Source organism: Takifugu rubripes, chromosome 19, assembly GCF_901000725.2.
Source record: "Takifugu rubripes chromosome 19, fTakRub1.2, whole genome shotgun sequence".
Taxonomy (NCBI): domain Eukaryota; kingdom Metazoa; phylum Chordata; class Actinopteri; order Tetraodontiformes; family Tetraodontidae; genus Takifugu; species Takifugu rubripes.
The window spans coordinates 8,535,878-8,553,710 of NC_042303.1; the positions used below are offsets into that span (position 1 = coordinate 8,535,878).

At 51.3% G+C, this 17,833-nt stretch overlaps 1 protein-coding gene across 3 annotated transcripts in view; it reads right to left on the minus strand.

The window, feature by feature from the left end:
- Positions 1 to 17,833, minus strand: part of celsr2 (cadherin, EGF LAG seven-pass G-type receptor 2) — a 36,025-nt gene that overhangs the window by 6,735 nt on the left and 11,457 nt on the right. For all 3 annotated transcript variants that reach the window (XM_029826523.1, XM_029826525.1, XM_029826524.1), the window contains exons 2-17: positions 13,860 to 14,567; positions 10,702 to 10,924; positions 7,620 to 7,735; positions 7,375 to 7,463; positions 4,412 to 4,569; positions 3,968 to 4,131; positions 3,681 to 3,806; positions 2,622 to 2,791; positions 1,903 to 2,082; positions 1,709 to 1,822; positions 1,392 to 1,548; positions 1,108 to 1,249; positions 869 to 989; positions 489 to 672; positions 288 to 389; positions 62 to 156 (exon numbers count right to left, since the gene is read on the minus strand). In XM_029826523.1, the coding sequence (XP_029682383.1) occupies positions 62 to 156; positions 288 to 389; positions 489 to 672; positions 869 to 989; positions 1,108 to 1,249; positions 1,392 to 1,548; positions 1,709 to 1,822; positions 1,903 to 2,082; positions 2,622 to 2,791; positions 3,681 to 3,806; positions 3,968 to 4,131; positions 4,412 to 4,569; positions 7,375 to 7,463; positions 7,620 to 7,735; positions 10,702 to 10,924; positions 13,860 to 14,567 (2,849 nt within the window). The remainder of the gene's footprint in view (positions 1 to 61; positions 157 to 287; positions 390 to 488; positions 673 to 868; positions 990 to 1,107; positions 1,250 to 1,391; positions 1,549 to 1,708; positions 1,823 to 1,902; positions 2,083 to 2,621; positions 2,792 to 3,680; positions 3,807 to 3,967; positions 4,132 to 4,411; positions 4,570 to 7,374; positions 7,464 to 7,619; positions 7,736 to 10,701; positions 10,925 to 13,859; positions 14,568 to 17,833) is intronic.

Sequence of the window (17,833 nt, forward strand, 5' to 3'; positions counted from 1 at the left end):
GCAGACATTTGTGAGGATCATGTCTAATGAGGGCTCGTGGGTCTCAGGAAGGGTGACACACCAGGATCTTGAGCTTGCTGAAGGTGGTGGAGGTGCAGTTGAAGAGATTGGGGGGCAGCCAGCCCTTGTGCTCGTCGCAGTGCCGGATGGCCGTGCCTGGGGAAAGAGGTGGGGGGAGTGATTGCATGAGGCTGCAGCTGAGAGAAGGCTTGAGGCAAATTGCATATGTCGCCATTATAATATGGTAATTTGATGATCTGTCTGGGTAAATGAAAACCTTATCGTACCGAGGGTTCCCCTAGGACAGGACACCGCTGCGGGGAGACCAAACTTAGTCCTGGGCCACCAGATCCCAGCCTCGATGGCCTGGGGGCAGCTGTCATAGATTACTGAGAGAAGGGAGGGAGGAGGTGAGGACGCGCTAAATTATTTATTGCACAAGTGTAACAAGTCCGACGAGCGGGCGACTCCAGCGCGTGCGTTCTGACCTTCGCAACCATTAGCGGAGACCTCGGCGAAGGGGTTGTCGCAGCGGTCGCACTGGCGTCCGATCACGCCGGGCTTGCACTGGCACTGGCCGCTGTCACGGTCGCACGCTCTGGAGAAGGAGCCGAGCGGGTAACAGTCGCACAGCAGACAGCCGTCGCTGCCCTCGGGATGGTAGTGGTTGTCCTGGATACCAACGGAGAGGAAGGGCTCGTTGATGGGAGTTATGCATCCCAGAGTTCGGCGACGGATTCTTTAACATTTTCAAGCTTTTGCACTTTAAACACTCATCTCAGGTTTTAGTGCTTCCAGGCGAAATTTAGAATAAAATGGAATTAAATGATAAAGACGTTACTGCTCTGTTTGGTACAGCAGTTCTCACCTTACACCGACACTCTCCGCTCGTCTTGTTGCAGTCAAAATCGAAGCCCTTGTGCGTCTGGCAGTTACAGGGGCCACAGGTCTTGTGACCCCACTGGCCTCTGGGACACGGAAGGTCGGTCCTGTGGACACACAGGTGCGTGTTTTAGGTAAGGCTGCAGTGATTAGTGACTAATGAAGGAGCCACCAGCTACTGTCAGCACACAGCTTTTTATTAAAAAAAAAATAAAAAACGCTCACTTTTTCTCGCAGTAATGACCAAAGTAGTTCCTGGAACAGTCGCAGGTGTAACCACGGGAGGAGCTCAGCTTCCTCGTGCACGCCGATTCGTGCTCGCAGGGGTTCAGCGAGCACGCATCGGTGCAGCTGTTGCCATAGAATCCTGTCAAAAGGAGGGAAACACGGGTAAACAAAGACTCCACCTGAGCAAGCAGAAAAAATGTGTCTTTAAAAAATTAGAATAGTTCAAATCGAATCTTCACACGACTTTATTTATTTATTTTTTTGCTCTGTGACAAACTGACCAGCGTGGCAAGTGCAGGAGTGGCTGTCCCAGTCGTCCCTGCAGTAGCTGTTAGCAGGACAGGGGTTTGAGCTGCAGGGGTCTGGCACGCTGCAGCCCGGCTCCACCTTCACCTTCCTGGCCTGAGACAAACTCAGAGCCCCCCCGATACGCAGACCCTGCAGAGAAATGCATCGTTGTGTACAAATCCACCTAGCAAACAACGCTGGACGGCAGGAAGACGGTGCTGCTCTGTGTGACCCGAATGCGGACCAGCATTTAACTGAACTTGAATTGACTTGATGTTTGAGTTAAGTCAAATGTAACAAAAAGACCGACCTGTATGCATCCACGGAAGCCATGCAGAATTTTCCCATCAGGCATTGCCAAACCGCCCACGCTCACGGTCTTCAACTTGGACTCACGCAGCTTCCCGTCCACCTCCATACTGGCCTGAAAATGTGCAGCAAAGCGCTCTAAAGGCTGCAGCCGTGCGGCTGAAATAGTGACGGCCACGAGACCCAGGAACCCACCAGATAGAGTCCCTGATCTAATGACAGCACCGCTTTGTGGTGGCTCAGTGGCCCCCCCAGACTGCTAATATCCAACTGCAAATGGTGCCACTCGCCGTCGTTCACCAGCGCCTCCTCCAGGCGGGACAGGGTTGAATCTTCACCCCGGTGGAGCCCCATCAGAACACTCCCATCACGCAGCTGCACAGGCAGGAGGGAGAAGAGAGAAAACGGTGCGTGTAGAACAGAGCGCTGTTTTATGCAAAGGTCAACGTGTAAACGTCAACTGTGCGGGATGGAAATAGACGATCTGAACGGGCAGTCTAGACAAGTTAAATTGAAGGATTAAAAATAGCCCAGATATTGTCAGCAGGTCCGATTAGTTCCCTGATATTCACTAATGCTGCGGCTAACAGTCAGCAGATGGAGCCGCTGCATTTCTGGAGCCCGTCACAAATGAGAATTATGAGTCCAAAATAATTAAGATACACTTCAAAACCATCTTTTTAAAATATATATATATATATGGAATATTTTTAAAGAATTTCTAAATAATGTTGGCTCATCCTCTGAACACAATTACAATTCCTGCCCTATTTTTTTTACTTTCACCGCCATCAAACATCAAACTTTACCATGAGACTCAAGGTGTGTGTGTGTGTGTGTGTGTGTGTGTGTGTGTGTGTGTGTGTGTGTGTGTGTGTGTGTGTGTGTGTGTGTGTGTGAGAGAGACACCTCACCTGCAGAGTCAGGTTGTGCCGCAGGCCGGAGGAGATGTGCATCAGCAACGCGCTGGCCTGGCGCGTGCGCAGCATCAGCTCCAGGTGCCACGGCACGGAGGACGCCACCGCCGCCATGTTGTTCCACTGCAACAGGCTGTTGCCGAGGAAACGTTGCGGGCTAGCCATGACTAAAATGAAAATTTTAAAAAAGACCGTAAGAGGGAGCGACCTCGCGGAGCTCCTGTTATTGCCCCCCCCCCATGTTTATCTGATGTTTGTGCTTCACGGTGCAGAATGATGAAGATGCAGGCGAAGCTGCACAAATGTTCATCTGCACGACGTGGAAACGGTTTCATTCCTGACTGGCCTTTAACGGCAGATCAATTCAGACGCAGTTCATTCAGTGTGGACAGAGAGGGGGTCGAATGAAGGTCACTCTGCCTGATTCAAAAACTCGATCGTGCCTTCAAACCATCACACACGCGCACACACAATCAATGGAAGCAAGTGTAAATAAAGAGCGCTGTTCTCCGCACCAGCATTTCAGCGCCGCCGCTACGATTTACTTCCAATACGGATTGAATTTGTGGGTCAGAGTTCAGTTCACCTGACTGGCAACAACAACACATCCATATTGATGGAGGACGCTTACACGTATCACTGAGCCAAGTATTCGTGACAAACCAAATATTATTTACATCACCCACAGCGCCAGTGACAGATAACAGAGATGCTGTACGTGTGTTTCCTGCTCGTTTCCTTGATTGGGATCATTTCCCTTCCTGCTCAGAGTGAAAAGGTGCGCTCTTTTGCTGCTTGTTCACATTCCGAGCGCCTCGTCTCAAATTGCGGTGAAGCATAAATCAGCAGGGACAACAGCTGCAGAGGCTCAGGTGGAACAAAAACAGACACTGGAGAATGTGAGGGGGAAACGTTAGCTAAGGATGGGTCCTCAGCGAGCGGCTCTAGATTCAAATGAACTCAAATCCTGTTCACTAGGCGCATTTCCTGTAGTTGATTCCAGAGTTTCTGCCCCTCAAACACGGAGGAGCCCAACCGCCCCCCCCGGTCTCTCACCTCTCTCGCAGTTATTTCCTCCAAATCCGAGCGGGCAGTCGCAGCTGAAGGAGCCCCAGAGGTTCACACAGGTGCCCCCGTTCAGACACGGGTTGTTGTTGCAGAAATGTCTTTTGGCAGAGCACCCTGGCACCCGGCGAGAGTAACAGCTTGTTAATAGTGAATTAGGGGGTAATAAATGAGTAATAACAGCTGAAATAATAATCTCCATCAGTCTCTCGGGCTTCCCACAGTAAACCAGTACCCGAGGGCCAAGGATCTGGAAAGGAATCCAGGTCAGAACACACCTGGCAGAGTGCCGTTGTTGGCGATGAAGCTGGCCATGTCCACGTGCTGGTTGTCCACGCGCAGGTTCTTCATGCAGCCCACAAACTGCCGGTGGCGGACGGGGAAGTCCTCGGGGAGCTTCGGAACCCCTCCGAGGAGCAGGGGCCCGGTCAGGTCCAGCGATCTGGGGAGACCAACAGTTACACCGGCCCGCGTTGCTTTGCATCATTAAGACTAGTGTGTGTGTGTGTGTGTGAATGAATAATTCATCACAGAAGCAGTTTCGCAGTCACCCCCCCCGACTCCCCCCCCCCCAATAAACACTCCTATAAAGTGCAAAGCCTGGAGATGTGGAAGTTCAAAACAAGTTGACTCTGTATTAATGAGCCGAGGCAAAGAGAAGGCAGAACTGCCGCGTTTGTGGTGCCACGCTGGTGTTATTGGCGTTCTGGGTCAGAACTTACCTTTTAGAGCCTGATTGGCTGCCCTGGGCGGAGCAGGTGTAGTTCCCGATCACGTGGCCGAACCTGAGGGCAACGGAGGTGTCGCAGTTGTCCACCGTCACCACCACGACCTTCTGGTCCGAGGGGCCCTGCGGCAGACCGGCCTGGTTGAGGATCGGCTGTGGCGCGACAGACAGACCCAACAATAATCCTTATTTATGGATTTTAAGAAAAGTGGACAGAGAGAGACAATATTTTGACTTGGACAAAAGAGAGTTGTTTCCTCCAGGCCTGTGGTGATGTAAGAAACCATCAGAAAACCTGGAAACGGCTCAGTCAGGGCTGCTATTTTTAAGACTACAGAAGCGGTTTTGTCATGCAAACCTTATAAATAGGATCCACTGCAAGACTGTTATGCTGCTATCAATTCTGCCCCATTTAACAAAGGATTCATCTATAAAGCAATAAAGACTCTCAGCCAATGTTTAGCTGTTTACCATGCACACACACACACACACACACACACACACACAGTAGAAGAGGTATCTCTCCACAGGACATCGCTGCTGTCAACAAAGGAGCTTTTTCATTGTCCGAAAAAACAATGGGGGGACACTAAAAGAGGGAGGGGTCTTCGGGAGAGAAAATCATGAGCCTGTCAATAAAAGGTCAGGACTTCTTTTCAAGCCTCCCGGTTTCCTGGAGGTCACTCGGGGCTCATGTTAACCCCTGGTGCAGGTTCAAGCTGGTGCTGCCAGCTGAAGAGCAGAGAAGGGACCGTCCCTCCTCAGACCTGCAGGCCTTGGCTGAGGTGTCAGCTGGTGAGACGGGATTTAGGCAGGAATTAGCTTGTCTGCATGAGCAGCGGCTGACAGCGAGAGGCGGCTTAGTGATGATGGATAGAAAACAGATATTGAGCCAGCGTGTTGTGATTATGAATTGGTGACGTCCACCGTGGAGCCATGCAGTCACGAAGCGCCATCTTTTCTGTCTAATATTAACTCAAGAGATAGTCACTCAGGTCTGGCCCAATAACAGCCCTAAATGTAGCTTCAGATGTGCTAAAACTAGCAAGCTAACATGCGCATGCGTCCAATCCAACTCGCAGAAGCCGCATTGACCTATTTCTTGCGCTCATACTTCCTTATTTTCCCATTTATAATTTAGCATTTTGCTCTGCTGATATCAGCTAAGTGAAACAGAAAAGTTCTGTGTTTATTTTCCACACATGCTAACATTTGAAGGTGGTCACCAGGCAAATCATCTGTTTCCATCCATCCTCCTTCCAGCTGCACAGCCCTTTTATCTCACTTCGCTGTCACCGTTCAAACCATAGATCTTCTGTCTCTGAACTGAATTACGAACGAGCCCCCCCCCCCCACTCTCCAACTGTCCAGCGTCTCTCCCCCAGGGATTTATCCTCCTCCTGACCTCCCGTCATGAAATCTCCCTCCAGTCTGAAGAAGCTGGACGAGCGTGTAACAAACAGCATCACGGTTCATCCTCAGAGGAGCCGCACTTAATAGCCGACCTGCTAATATTTGTCACGATATTTAAATGCTATTCAGTCATGCTGTCATTATCAAGCACGTCAAACTCCTCCTGGGTCTGCAGCTCAGGTGAGGGAATAAAGTCCTCATCCCCGACAGCAGGGCCGGTTTTTCCCACAGGAAAACTAAAATGTTAAGCAGACGCTGAAAGTGCCTTTGACGTCTTTGCTGCCTCCTAAAGCGAATTCGTTACAAATTTGTTGATGATGAAACGAGCAAACAAGCTGCGCCGAATGGGCGAATGCGGAATCGCCCCACATGCTGTTTAGCTCGGCGGCGTTTCCCTCCGCGGTGAATGCTGTGAAACCGGCATCGCTCCAGATTGGACGCTCCCTCCGCTGACCTCTGCTGTCATCAGTCACGGCTGTTGACTCCCCAATAATGAGCGTCTGTCAGAGCACCTTCTGCCGGACAAAACCCCGTCCTGTCAGCGCTGATCGGAGCGCACATATTTGCTCAGGGCCGCATCAAACGCTGCTCTCGCGCGCCCCGGCGGGGGCATTATGGGAATATGAGTTGGCGGCCAGAGGGTGAGCACAGATGGACAGGCGGCATAAATATGGGGGTCGAAGATTGACTGGAAAAACCATAGCAACAAGAGGGCTCGGCCATGAAGCGCGGCGTCCCCGTTCAAAGCCAGAGTCAATACTTCTCCCGTCTTTTCTTCGCTGCTCTCCTGCTTCACTCTTCTGTCCTCGCTGGAGAACAGAGAGTGGGGGGCACCTTCCCCGGGGCCGCATCATTCACTGCCCGTGATCCCAAAGGAAGCGGAGCCCAACACAAAGGCAGCGGTCATTGCCATTCTCCACAGTCCCCCGCCATCCTGAAAGCCACATTTTAATCCAGAATGCCCCCCTCCCCACCACATTCTGCCCCACCCCCTGCGGACAGGGACGGGTCGGAGTGGGCCACCGCGGGATACCTCCAGTGGGAGGAGCCGCGCTTGTACCTCAACGGTTCCAGGAGAGCTGGAGCGGCTGGGACGGGGGCAGCGTGGAGGTGGACTTGGCTTCTGGGAATCACTGGGAATCTACAGTCGTCTCCCTGCTTTGATCCCGTCTTAATTTTTCACTAAAGTCCCCGCGTCGCCGTGACTTTGGCAACAATCTGACACAGCAAGTGTCATCGCTGGCAAAACGCTCGAGCAGCGGGGGGGGGGCGTTGCCTGGCAACCCCTCTCTGAAGCAAAGCGACTTCCTCACTGGGGTGAAATGCGACATTCCCGGCTGGGAAAACACGGACGGAACATTCCTCCGCCGATGGAGTCGCCACGTTCTCACGGAACAACGGGGTTAATGAAAACATAGCCGCTCGGGTCTGAGCGCGTCAGGAAAAACACGTGTCTGTCAGTCATCCCGTGACCTCGCTGGGTCAGAGTCGGCTTGGCTCACTTCCAGCTCAGCCAGCCTTCCGACTCCCCGCTCCAGATCGTACCTTGTTGTAGTAATGCACCTCCACCACGTGCCACTGCCCGTCGCTCACGCCGCCGGCGATGTGCGGCGAGACCGTGGTCTTGGTCTCACCTGAGGAAGAGTCAAATGGGCAAATACCTCAGCAAAGCCGGAGGAATGCTAATTTTTGCTAATTTTCCCTGATGGACACCCCCTAAAGGGATCAATAAAGTACTCTTGAATCTTGGAAGTGTGATTCTGACGCCGTTCCGGGGACGACCGTCCTACCTGCGGAGTAGGTGAGCTGAATCTGCTCCTCGATGATTTCCATGGCGATGAAGTCATGTTTCTCATTGAAGCGGCCGTTGTAGAGCAGCAGGCCGTTCGGCTCCTTGGTAGCAAATCTAAACAAAAGACATGGAAATAGATTCAGCGCCACATGAATCTACTCTGAAAACGGGAATTGAACCCTCCGCCTTCGTGGGGCGCTGGAGGAAAGGAGGCCGAGCTCATGGTTGACCCATTTAAATAGATCTATACTTCCTTCCTCATTCACGCATTGCGTCCCTGTCACAAAGGGGCGCTCCCATTACTGCGGTAATACGCGAGGTGTTACTTTCTACTGCGAAAAGAGGAAGAAAAACGGAAAAAAAAGGGCCGGAGATTTTGATAACAATGCCGAGCTATTACAAAGATCACTGCACGGATAACGGGGTTAATCTGGAACACAAGGCAGAGTCGCCCGGAGAGAAAGTAGAGGGAGGGCTGCAGAGATCCTCCATCCACGAATAAACAACGCTTCGATAGAAAACTGGGGCGCTGCCAGCCCGTCTGAATGGAGGAAATCCATTATCCCAACGAGGGACGCATCGAGGCAGCGGTTTCAAAATCAATTTAACGTCAGAATCCCGGCGTGGCCACAGCGGCCGCTTATTCATGTACAGTAAATGTACGTTTCAATACATCTGCACGGCCCAGATGCCCGTCCTCCGTCCTCTGGGCTGGGATCACGTGGTCTACCACGGCTGCATCATCACCGATCTGACAGGGATAAAGACAGTCGGGCCCCAAATATCAGAATTAAGATCCATTTCACAGGTGAACGAGCCACAAACGGGGGTCACCGTTATCCCGGTGGGATACGTTGATCCAAATTCAGCTAAGACGTTTCTGAAAGACGCGGTCAAGCCTGAGGTCGCTCATCATGGATGCCGTTTGTGCTGTACGCCTGCGCCGCCGAGGAGCCGGGGGCCACGGTCCCGCTGACCTGCTTACTGAGGAAAAACTCCTGATAACCATGACCTCGACGGGAAGAGAACGTAGACGCTCCAGCTGACGATAACAGAGGAGACGGGACGCAGACCCAGCTGTCGGATGGCTCTGCTGTATCAGTAAAAAAAAACACTGGGGGCCAACTGGGATTTACAGTCTATTACCCCCCCTCTGAAAGGGCTCCTCCAACGTCGCCCCCTTGAGCCCTCCGAACTAAGAGAGTAATCAAGCGGAGCTAATTCCTGACTCAACTGGCATCCCTGCATGACACATTAGTCCCCCATCAGTTAAAATAACAACCAGTCTGCCCGTATGTAGGAAACTGTGTCACGCTCCGCTGACACGCACTGCACGCCACGTCCGGGGGGGAAAGAGCCTCTTATTGACGCGCTCCTGTGTTTTTATAGTAATGGCACATTTCCAATATGGAGCACGCGTTCCAGGGTTGGAGCAGAGGAGCATAAATCGTGAGTTTTGCTAAGGTGAGTGTGAAAAACTGGACGATCTAGGAACAAAATGGTGGATGATGAAAATGAACAGATTCTGAACATTTGGAGCGTTTATAATACGCAGCGTGGGTCTGTTAGCATCTTAGCATTAGAATTCGCTCCCCTGGCCTGCTAGCACAGCCGAGATCAGGAGGACTTTGGCGGCGCTTCCCATAATGAGCCGTGTTCCTGAAATCTCGGTCCGGGCTGCGGTGGAGCCCCGACTCCGAGGGAACCAGACCCACTCGGTCATAAAAGAAGCTCTTTCTGGGAGAACCCGATCAGTGGAAGCTCAGGTAACGCTTCGCCGTTTACACAGCAGCTACTTCACAGCTTCTGTGACCTCTTGGTGAAATGTAGACCACTTTCAAAACTGGTCTGAGCAGTTCCCATCAAAAAAACCACCCTTGTCACCTGAACCTGGCTTAAAGAAGGGCCGGGTCAATAAAGCGCACAAGGGGAATATTATTTTCACTGGCAGTCATTGTGATTGTCAGACCCTTCTAAGGTGACAGGTTTCACAGCGAATACAACACAATGACTGTACATTTGCCCTCTGATGGCACCTGGCAGGGGCATCTGCCGTCACTTGTGACAGATATCCAATGGAATGCAGGTTGTTTATCACTGACCCACGCGGAGGCTCTGTGGTTACCCCCGAAAATGTAAAAATCACCTTCAATCCAAAATGTTCGCTGATTTTAGGAGGTAGAACATGACGTCATCCTCCCTTTTTAAAAAACCAACCCAAGCAAGTGATACTTTTAATTTCCCTCCATTGGTTCTTTTCTTTCTTTATTCCACAGTTTTTACTCTCTGAGTAGAATAATTAAGTGAGAAGCCGCTTACATTAGCTCAGCGTAGCTTAGCGTAGCTTAACATGAGCACTGAAAGCATGAGGAGCCGTCGCCTGTCTGTGTGTGACAACAACCTAAATCTCATCCAGAAGCGACTGCAGAGCTCCCAGATTAACGGAGTGGATCTTATTTGTTTAATCTGATGGGAAAGAGGGATCACTGCCATTGAAGCAGCGTTTTGGTGGGGTTTTTCTTGGACAAGTTCACATTCCAAGGACAGATGTTCTCCGTTAGTGTGCACGCTGCAGTAGTTTAGAAGGACGTCACACCCGTGGAATAATGACATCAAATTACATTCAAAATACATCTGCAGAGAAAAACAAGTCAGTCATCCTTTTCTGTGCGGATCCAGCAAAAGCGTCAACTCAATCCTCAAAGCAACCAGAGACCCTATAATAAGATCAGATTCACTGGTGGCGGCAGGATTAACACCCCCCCCAGCATAAACCCTCAGGACCTTCTGCTCACCTTCTACCTGACGTTCACGCCCCTGCCTGCACTCACAGCGCTAATGTCGGCTGCTACTGAGCAGCATTTCTGTGTTTAGCACCCCTGAAGTGCACTCTGATAACCTGCAGAAGATCAATGTTGTTGGAGAAGCCCATTACAGCTATCAAACGCCATTACTGTTACATAAATGTGAGGTGGGAGTGCGGACGATCGCTGAAGGACGTGCGCGCAGAGGAGGCGGATGTGAATCACTCAAAGGCAAAGGCTCGGTGCAGGCGACCCAGGTGGGGGCGAGGTGCTTACGTGAGAGAGAGGGTGAAATGGAAGCGCTGGCGGAGCCCCTTGAAAGTCAGGAAGGAGTGCGGCGGGAAGTTACGGGTGGTCATCTCGCAGTAAGGCTTCTCATAGCCGCTCGACGGGCACTCGCACTTGAACCCCCCGACCAGGAGGTTGACGCAGGTGCCGCCGTTCTTGCAGACGCCCGGGGCGCACCGGCCAGAGCGGGCGGACAGCTCGCAGTGCTCACCTGTGGACGGAGAGAGAGACGGATGAGGGGCGTGATGGCGGCGAGCAGCAGGCCTCTGGCCTCCAGAGGTCGGGCTCAGCCGCCGACTCAGCAGACCCGGCGAATGAGGCGCGACAAAACAGGCGGCGACCAACAGCTTTATATTCATCACTTTCAATATCTCCACCTCCACGCTGCCAACATCAGCATGTCTAACCCCTCCCCCCCCCCCCCCCAGGGGCAGGCTGAGCCGCATTTAAATGTAAAGCGAGAAAATGTGAGGTGGAAAATTTCCTGGGGCAAAATAAATATAATCTCTTTAATAAATATTAAAGAAAAAAACAGATTTCAGAGGAAAATGTACCGAACAAGCATAACAAACAACCAATGAGTGATGAATGTTATCGGACTCCTGCGTGTGCCGAGGTGCGAGGGTGGGGTGTGAACGATGGCTGAAGCCGACCTACAGGGGAGCAGACGCGTCCCCGGGGGGGCCCTGCGGGCCAGCTCGCCACACGGCGCCCGCTCAGGCGAGACCGAGCTTCCTCCCATGTTCGAGCTGGAATTTGTCGGAGGCGTGGAAGAACGCCCCGGCGTTCTGCGTCGCGACTGTAACACCGACACACAAAACACACAGCCCCCCCCAATTGTTGCGAAACGTGCTGATTGTGTCATTTTCATTCATCCTCACACGGCTGAAAACAACCATATTTAAAATGTTTGGAAAAGAGAAAAAAACTGGGTAAAAAGATTAGAAGCTGGAGCCCAGAGAGTCGCTGGAAACTTTTCAGCATCTCTTTGAGAACGATCCAGAACAAACCGCATTTTGGATTACATCACTGACAACTTTAAGCGTTGTGATGAAACTTTAAAACGCGTCTCAGTGTCTCTTTCTACGGGGACAAATGGAGCGTAACAGTATCCTGTCACCTGAAGACAATCTGCTGCCCCCGTGTACTCGTGTGACAGCTGCTGGGAGAAATAAAGTTATTGATGGGGGGGGGGGGGGGGGGTCGCTACAGACGATGTGCTCATGGTCACAATTCTACAGAATACGCTGATCAGCGTTGAAACAGGGCCGCTTTGTCCTGTCTACACATCTGAACCTGCCTGTGAACCCGAAACCTGGGTACAAACTGCTGTGCAGAACATCCCGAGAGAGGCTGAACCTGGACAGGTGTGTGCGTGCTGCTAGGCAACAGATGGAAACAGTCGAGTGAGTGGATCCCTCCAGACTCCAGCGCCAACAACACGCGGCTCGGGAGAGCTGAGCGCCGCGTCGGGACTGCAGAGGTGAACACAACACACTGGATCTACTCAGCTGGGTTCAAATCTGAAGATTTAACATGGAGAAATGACCGGAGCTCTGAAAATAAAAGAAATCCGCCACCTCCTGATTAAAAGAACAGCTTTTTCTCCTGCTACCACCTGGCTACGCCTACGGTCCAACGCTCTCACACACACATTAGCAGGCGCAAAGAGATTCACGTCCAACTCACATATTAACACACACACACACACGTTCACAGCACGCTCACACACACTCTCCCACAGGCTGACAGCCCCACAGCAGGTTACAGATCAAGCGAGGAAAATAAATCAGACCAAAACTGAACGACTCTGTTTGAGCAGGATTCAGCTCATATCATCAATTTGAGAACTATATTCAGTGTGAGCTGAAAGGTCTGGCAGGTTCCAGCCCCACTCCCCCCCCCACGCCCCCCCGCTACTGATGCTGATTAATGGGGTTGCTGCTGAGCGCCGCCGCTGTAGGTGAAAATACGCCCACTTTTCCCACTCACACGCTCGCTGCCCGTCTCTCCCTCGCGGTAAAAGCTCCTGCGCAGCGGCTGCGCCGCCCACGGCCGGGTGGAGGAATATCTAAGTGCCACTTAGCCTGGACTCTGGGCCGCCATCCCACATGATCTGCGTTTCTGGCTCGTGTGACAGCGCAGTGGAAATGAGAGGGGGGGTGAACTCACTGTTTGAGGGGTGAGGAGAGTAATGTCCTTACCGAGAACCCAAACGCATTGTCAGATCGTCCTAGCTAAAGGACCTAAAGGATGCAAAAATACTCACGTGCACTTAGTTCCTAGTGCAACAATTCGGACCCAGTTTGACCCCTTTAAGAGGCCAAAGGATCTACACAAATAATCACACTGTTTAAATGAGCAGGATTCATTTGCGCTTCCTTCGCTGTAAAACGCTTTGATGATGCAAATAATTTTCGGGGCCCAGTTTCTGCAGCACCGACACAATTCTGCAGCCAACAGTAATAAATTAGACCCCGTTAATAAAAGTTTCTGTCCTCTCGGCTTTTTGCTCTGCGGTCTTCTAATGTGTGTTGTTTCAACCAGAGGGCTTCTTACAGCCAGAGGACCCTCTCCATCTGCACCTCCACTCATCTATAATTAATCATTTCCTTTTCATTATCCTACTCAGCGATAGTCCTCGGAAAAATAACGGTCGACTTCAGAAGAAGCTTGTTAAAAGCCTCGGTGAGGAGGTTCGTAGATCTGTGTGCGAAACATAACCCCAACATTTAACAGACGCCATCATATTCACCACTGCGTTGCTAGTAAATGCGAACCCAGGCCTGTCCCTCTGTGGTGAGGGACACAGGCTGCTCGGAGCCTTAAAGGGACTCGTGCAGGTGTACAGGTGACTCAAACCACGGAAAGACACGGATGGTGCACGTCTACGGTGGTGGTGCGGTGTGTCTACAACCTCTTTTCTTGCGGCTGTATTCCTGAAGTACTGCTTCTTATAATGATCCTATGGGATTAGCCTAGCTAACAGTGAGCGTGTGAACAGGAAACACAGTCAGGCGGGAAGTTAACCCAACATAACGTGACCGTTTAATCTTCTGCTTTGTGTTCCCAGTGCCTGCTTTAACCTTTGCGTGATTAAATGAGCGCAAAACTCATTTAGCTTTAGCTTTAGCCGATGCTCTTACCTGTGTAGTCCTCGAGGCACTCGCAGGTGTACCCCCCCTCTCTGCTCCGACACACGCCGTGAGCTCCGCAGGGCTTTGAGTAGCAGAGGTCGATCTCCGTCTCGCAGTAGTCTCCAGTGAAGCCGGTCGGACAGCGGCAGCGCAGCCCGGCGATGGGATGGATGGGTCTGAAGAGGATGGTGTCCGAGGTGACAAACGGCGCCAAGCTGTCAAACTTCAGCACGGACACACACTTCATGTAGTTCTCGCACGGCTCGCGGAGGCAGATGTTGTCGTCGAAAGGGAGGACTTCCTGGGAGGAGATCTTAGTCAGCAGGCTGCGGTTCAGGTACAGCCTCTCCTGGAGCTCCTCCGAGCCGAAGTACTCCCCCACTCCGGTGTCCGCCCCTCTCCCGGGCTGATCGCCCCCGTGGCCGAGACCTCGGGGCTGCGGACGCGCCTCGGCAAACACGGGCACGGCCACGGACAGGCTGACGTTGAGGATGCGGGCGCTGACGTCCGTGTCGTCTTGGATGTTAAAGATGACCACGTCTTCGCGGGAGGCTGAGAGGACGCGGGCCACGCCGTCCAGGAACTGAGCCAGCAGCAGGGACAGGAACTGCTCCTGGGAGGTGTTGGCGAGCCGCAGCGTGATGCTGTTGGACAGCATCTCATCAGTGATGATGGTGACCTGGAGAAGGCACTGGGCCGACACTGAGTGGACGCCATCTGTAGGAAAAAAGATATTATATTAAAGACGTTTCTTCCCGTTCCACAAGGTTTGTGGAACTTAAGCTACATTGTGATGGTTCTGAACCTCCTTGATTATGGTGATTAAAGTGAAGGTCCCATGAATGTGCTGTGTATAAACAACCCCTGATGGGATGCATTCCCCACCCCTGGCCGTTAGCTTTAACCCAAGTCCAAGTCTAATGTCAACCTTAAAACCAAGTCGCTGCGGTCGTGAGGCCTGCGTTCGAGGTTTTGGCAGAATCGTCGGAGTCTAGATGACAGGATGTTTTCCTCCTCACCCACCGCTCGGTGCCGCGGCGGCGACGGTGACGGCGGGACAGATGGACGTGCACGTTCCTGCAGTCGATCGCAGCCTCCGTGATGGTGAGGGCAAAGCGCTAGGTGCCCCCCCAAAAAAGGCGCCAGTGTCTCAGATTGAACGGACAATTGTTTGCTGGTATAAGAAGTGTTTCTTCTTTTCTTTCTCACGGAGCAAACATCCCCCAAATAGAGCGGAACAAGTGCGTGTTTATTCCTTTACTTTTTCAATACATTCCAAGTTTCTACTCAGCAATTTCACGCCCGTTTTCCCAACCAAGGCTGAGTACTAATTCATTATACATGCAATACTGGAAGCTTTAGATTGCAGCTTTTTTCTCAGATCATCCTGTTTTGACAGCAGCTCGCCCGACTGTTTTATGTCTGGCTTTATCGTAAAAGCATGAAGTTCTGGTAACAGCAAGAACTCCAGTTTGTGAGGGCCACAAAATATAGAAATAGCTCTGCTAAGTGCGAATGCTAACGTGCTAATAATAACCTGACCAGAGGAGAAACACTTTTACAGCAATGCAGGGACCAGCTGCATCATTTGAGCCTGAGAATTGAGATTTTGTTATCTTGTTTATCTAAAGTGTCACTTTGGGGTCATGGAGAGATTCCAGGCACCGTTTCCCCAGCCCTCCATCTCCCCGCTGACCTACAGGTTTCTGCATCGCCCCAGAGCAAAAATAAAACAAGCCCAATCAAATTGAACGTGTCGTGAAAACACACTCGGCCTCTCCCTCCAGAGCGATCAATCGGACGCTTTGTTTGGGCTGTCTGGACGCCGGCCAGAGAGCAGAACCTGCGAGCACAACTCACACAAACAACCGCACTGCCCAGTGTTACCAGATCAGTGTTCTGGCACAGGACAAGTTTAAACACATGGTGCCAAGGGAGGGAGGGGTCGAGGAGGGGGGGTGAGGGTGAGGGTGAGGAGGGGTGGGGCTGGGGGTCCTAGAGGAAATGAGACAGAGAAGCATGTTTGACACGGCTTTAATCCCTCTGCTTTCAGTCAAGTGGTTCCAGCACTGTAATAATACAGGGCCTTAGTAGAGGAAGTGGGGGGGGATCAAAGCATGGGGGCATCTTCTGTTCACACTTTACTGTAAACACACTCTCCCTCACACTCACCACACACCTGCGTACGCAGGAAAGCACACGCAGCACGCCACAGGGGGACAAAGGAGGGACACTTCCCAACAAAGGACAACAAACTGGCACCCAAACGCGCTTCTCAGACACTCAACAAGGATCTTTGTGATCGTTCGGGGCAGCACCTCGGAACCAGGAGGGTGAGCAGGAGGGTGAGCTTCAGGTGCTGCGGCAGGACCCAATCGGGGCTTTGTGAGAGTGGAAATGATCAAAAATAGATCATAAATTTACTAAAAAAAAAACCAAAAGTGTCATGTTTGCATATTAACATCCTATACTGTAGCATTAGCGAGAAAAAGAGGGAAAACCACACAGTTCAAAGAGAACAGGGGGCACTTAAAGGTTAGACCACATATCAGGACACACATCTCCTTAATTATGTCCTCGGCCAATTCACATTCTTGGATGGGAGCTCGGGCAGAGGTCCAGATGAAGATGCAGCGCTGGGAAACTGAGTGCGAGGAGAATCCGCCCTCAAAGGACCCAGACCATCTCTCAAAGAGGTCATTCTCCACGGAAGGATCCTTCGCTAAAGAGAGGAGGGGTGAGTGGTTCATTGTGGGCCAAAAAGGACGGAAAGCGGGATGCTTGGTTGCTAACAAGGTGCCAGCTCTGAAGTGTGACGCTGTTTTGAGCCCGGAGTCCGACCTTCTCTGGGCCTCTGGGTGCCAGGAATGCTCTCAGTTAGGAAGTGGCGCCAGGGAAAAGATTAAACACACACAGTGTGACCGTGTGTGTTTATGCATATGGGTATGTGAGATCTATACAGTGAAGAGCAGAGGTTTCCTCACACGCAAGAAAATTAAAATAAATGTGTAAATAAAAAGTGTAAACAAGTGGATCACAGATCCTGTAGGTTAAAGGTTAGTTTACCTGATTTAAAGGGTACGTATGTGCAGGTAATCTGCTAATAATGAAAGAGTAGGATAAAATAAAGATTGTGGTTAGGATGGTTAGGATGGGATAGGAAAGGCTCCAACCCTGTATGGATCCCGGTTTGGATCCTCGGGGGGGTTAACGGGATGCTGAGAGAGAGAAAAAGTCGTAAAGAACAAATCGGTGAGACTGGCCTAATTAGACAACAAAAAGCCATCAAATCTCCCAGTTGAATCCCAGAAAATGTCAACAAAGTCATGGTGAATAAAGATCAGAAGGGCCGTGCGAGCAAATAGCCGAGGACAGAGACATCACCCGCAGTGGCCCCGACAGCCTCCCCAGGCCTCTCCCTGTGAGCGTCAGCTCCTGACACAGCTTCCCAATTGTCTTCCGCCGTCCTCTCTGTCCTTAATGGTCATACTGGGATTTTTTTTAAATCAAAGAGTGACAGAAAGGATGGCTGTGCGATATGCTGCAGCAGCATTCCATTTTCCCTGGAGCTGCAAGAACACCCGGATGGTGGTCTCATTATGGAAACTCTCGAATTCCGCAGAAATTTCCATCAGGAGTCATTTATTTAGTCATAAGGACAATACAATATATTCAATACATTAAAATACAATCCATTTTATTAACCACTGACATGAGGGACAAGGTTAAGGGGATGGGAATGTCCTGCAGTTAAACAGAGTCTCAATAATTCATGGTGGTTTTTAATGTGTTAATGCAGAAAAATAAAGGTGCAACATGCAAAAATCAACACGTCACCGGGGCAATAAAACGGGTTTTATGAGCAAGGGAACGGCGGGGACACCATAAAAATACCATCGATCATCGTGACAGCAGAAGGCCGCTCAATAAGCCAGTCAAACGGCGCTCTAGAACAGCCATTCATCACATGTCTAATGGTGCCG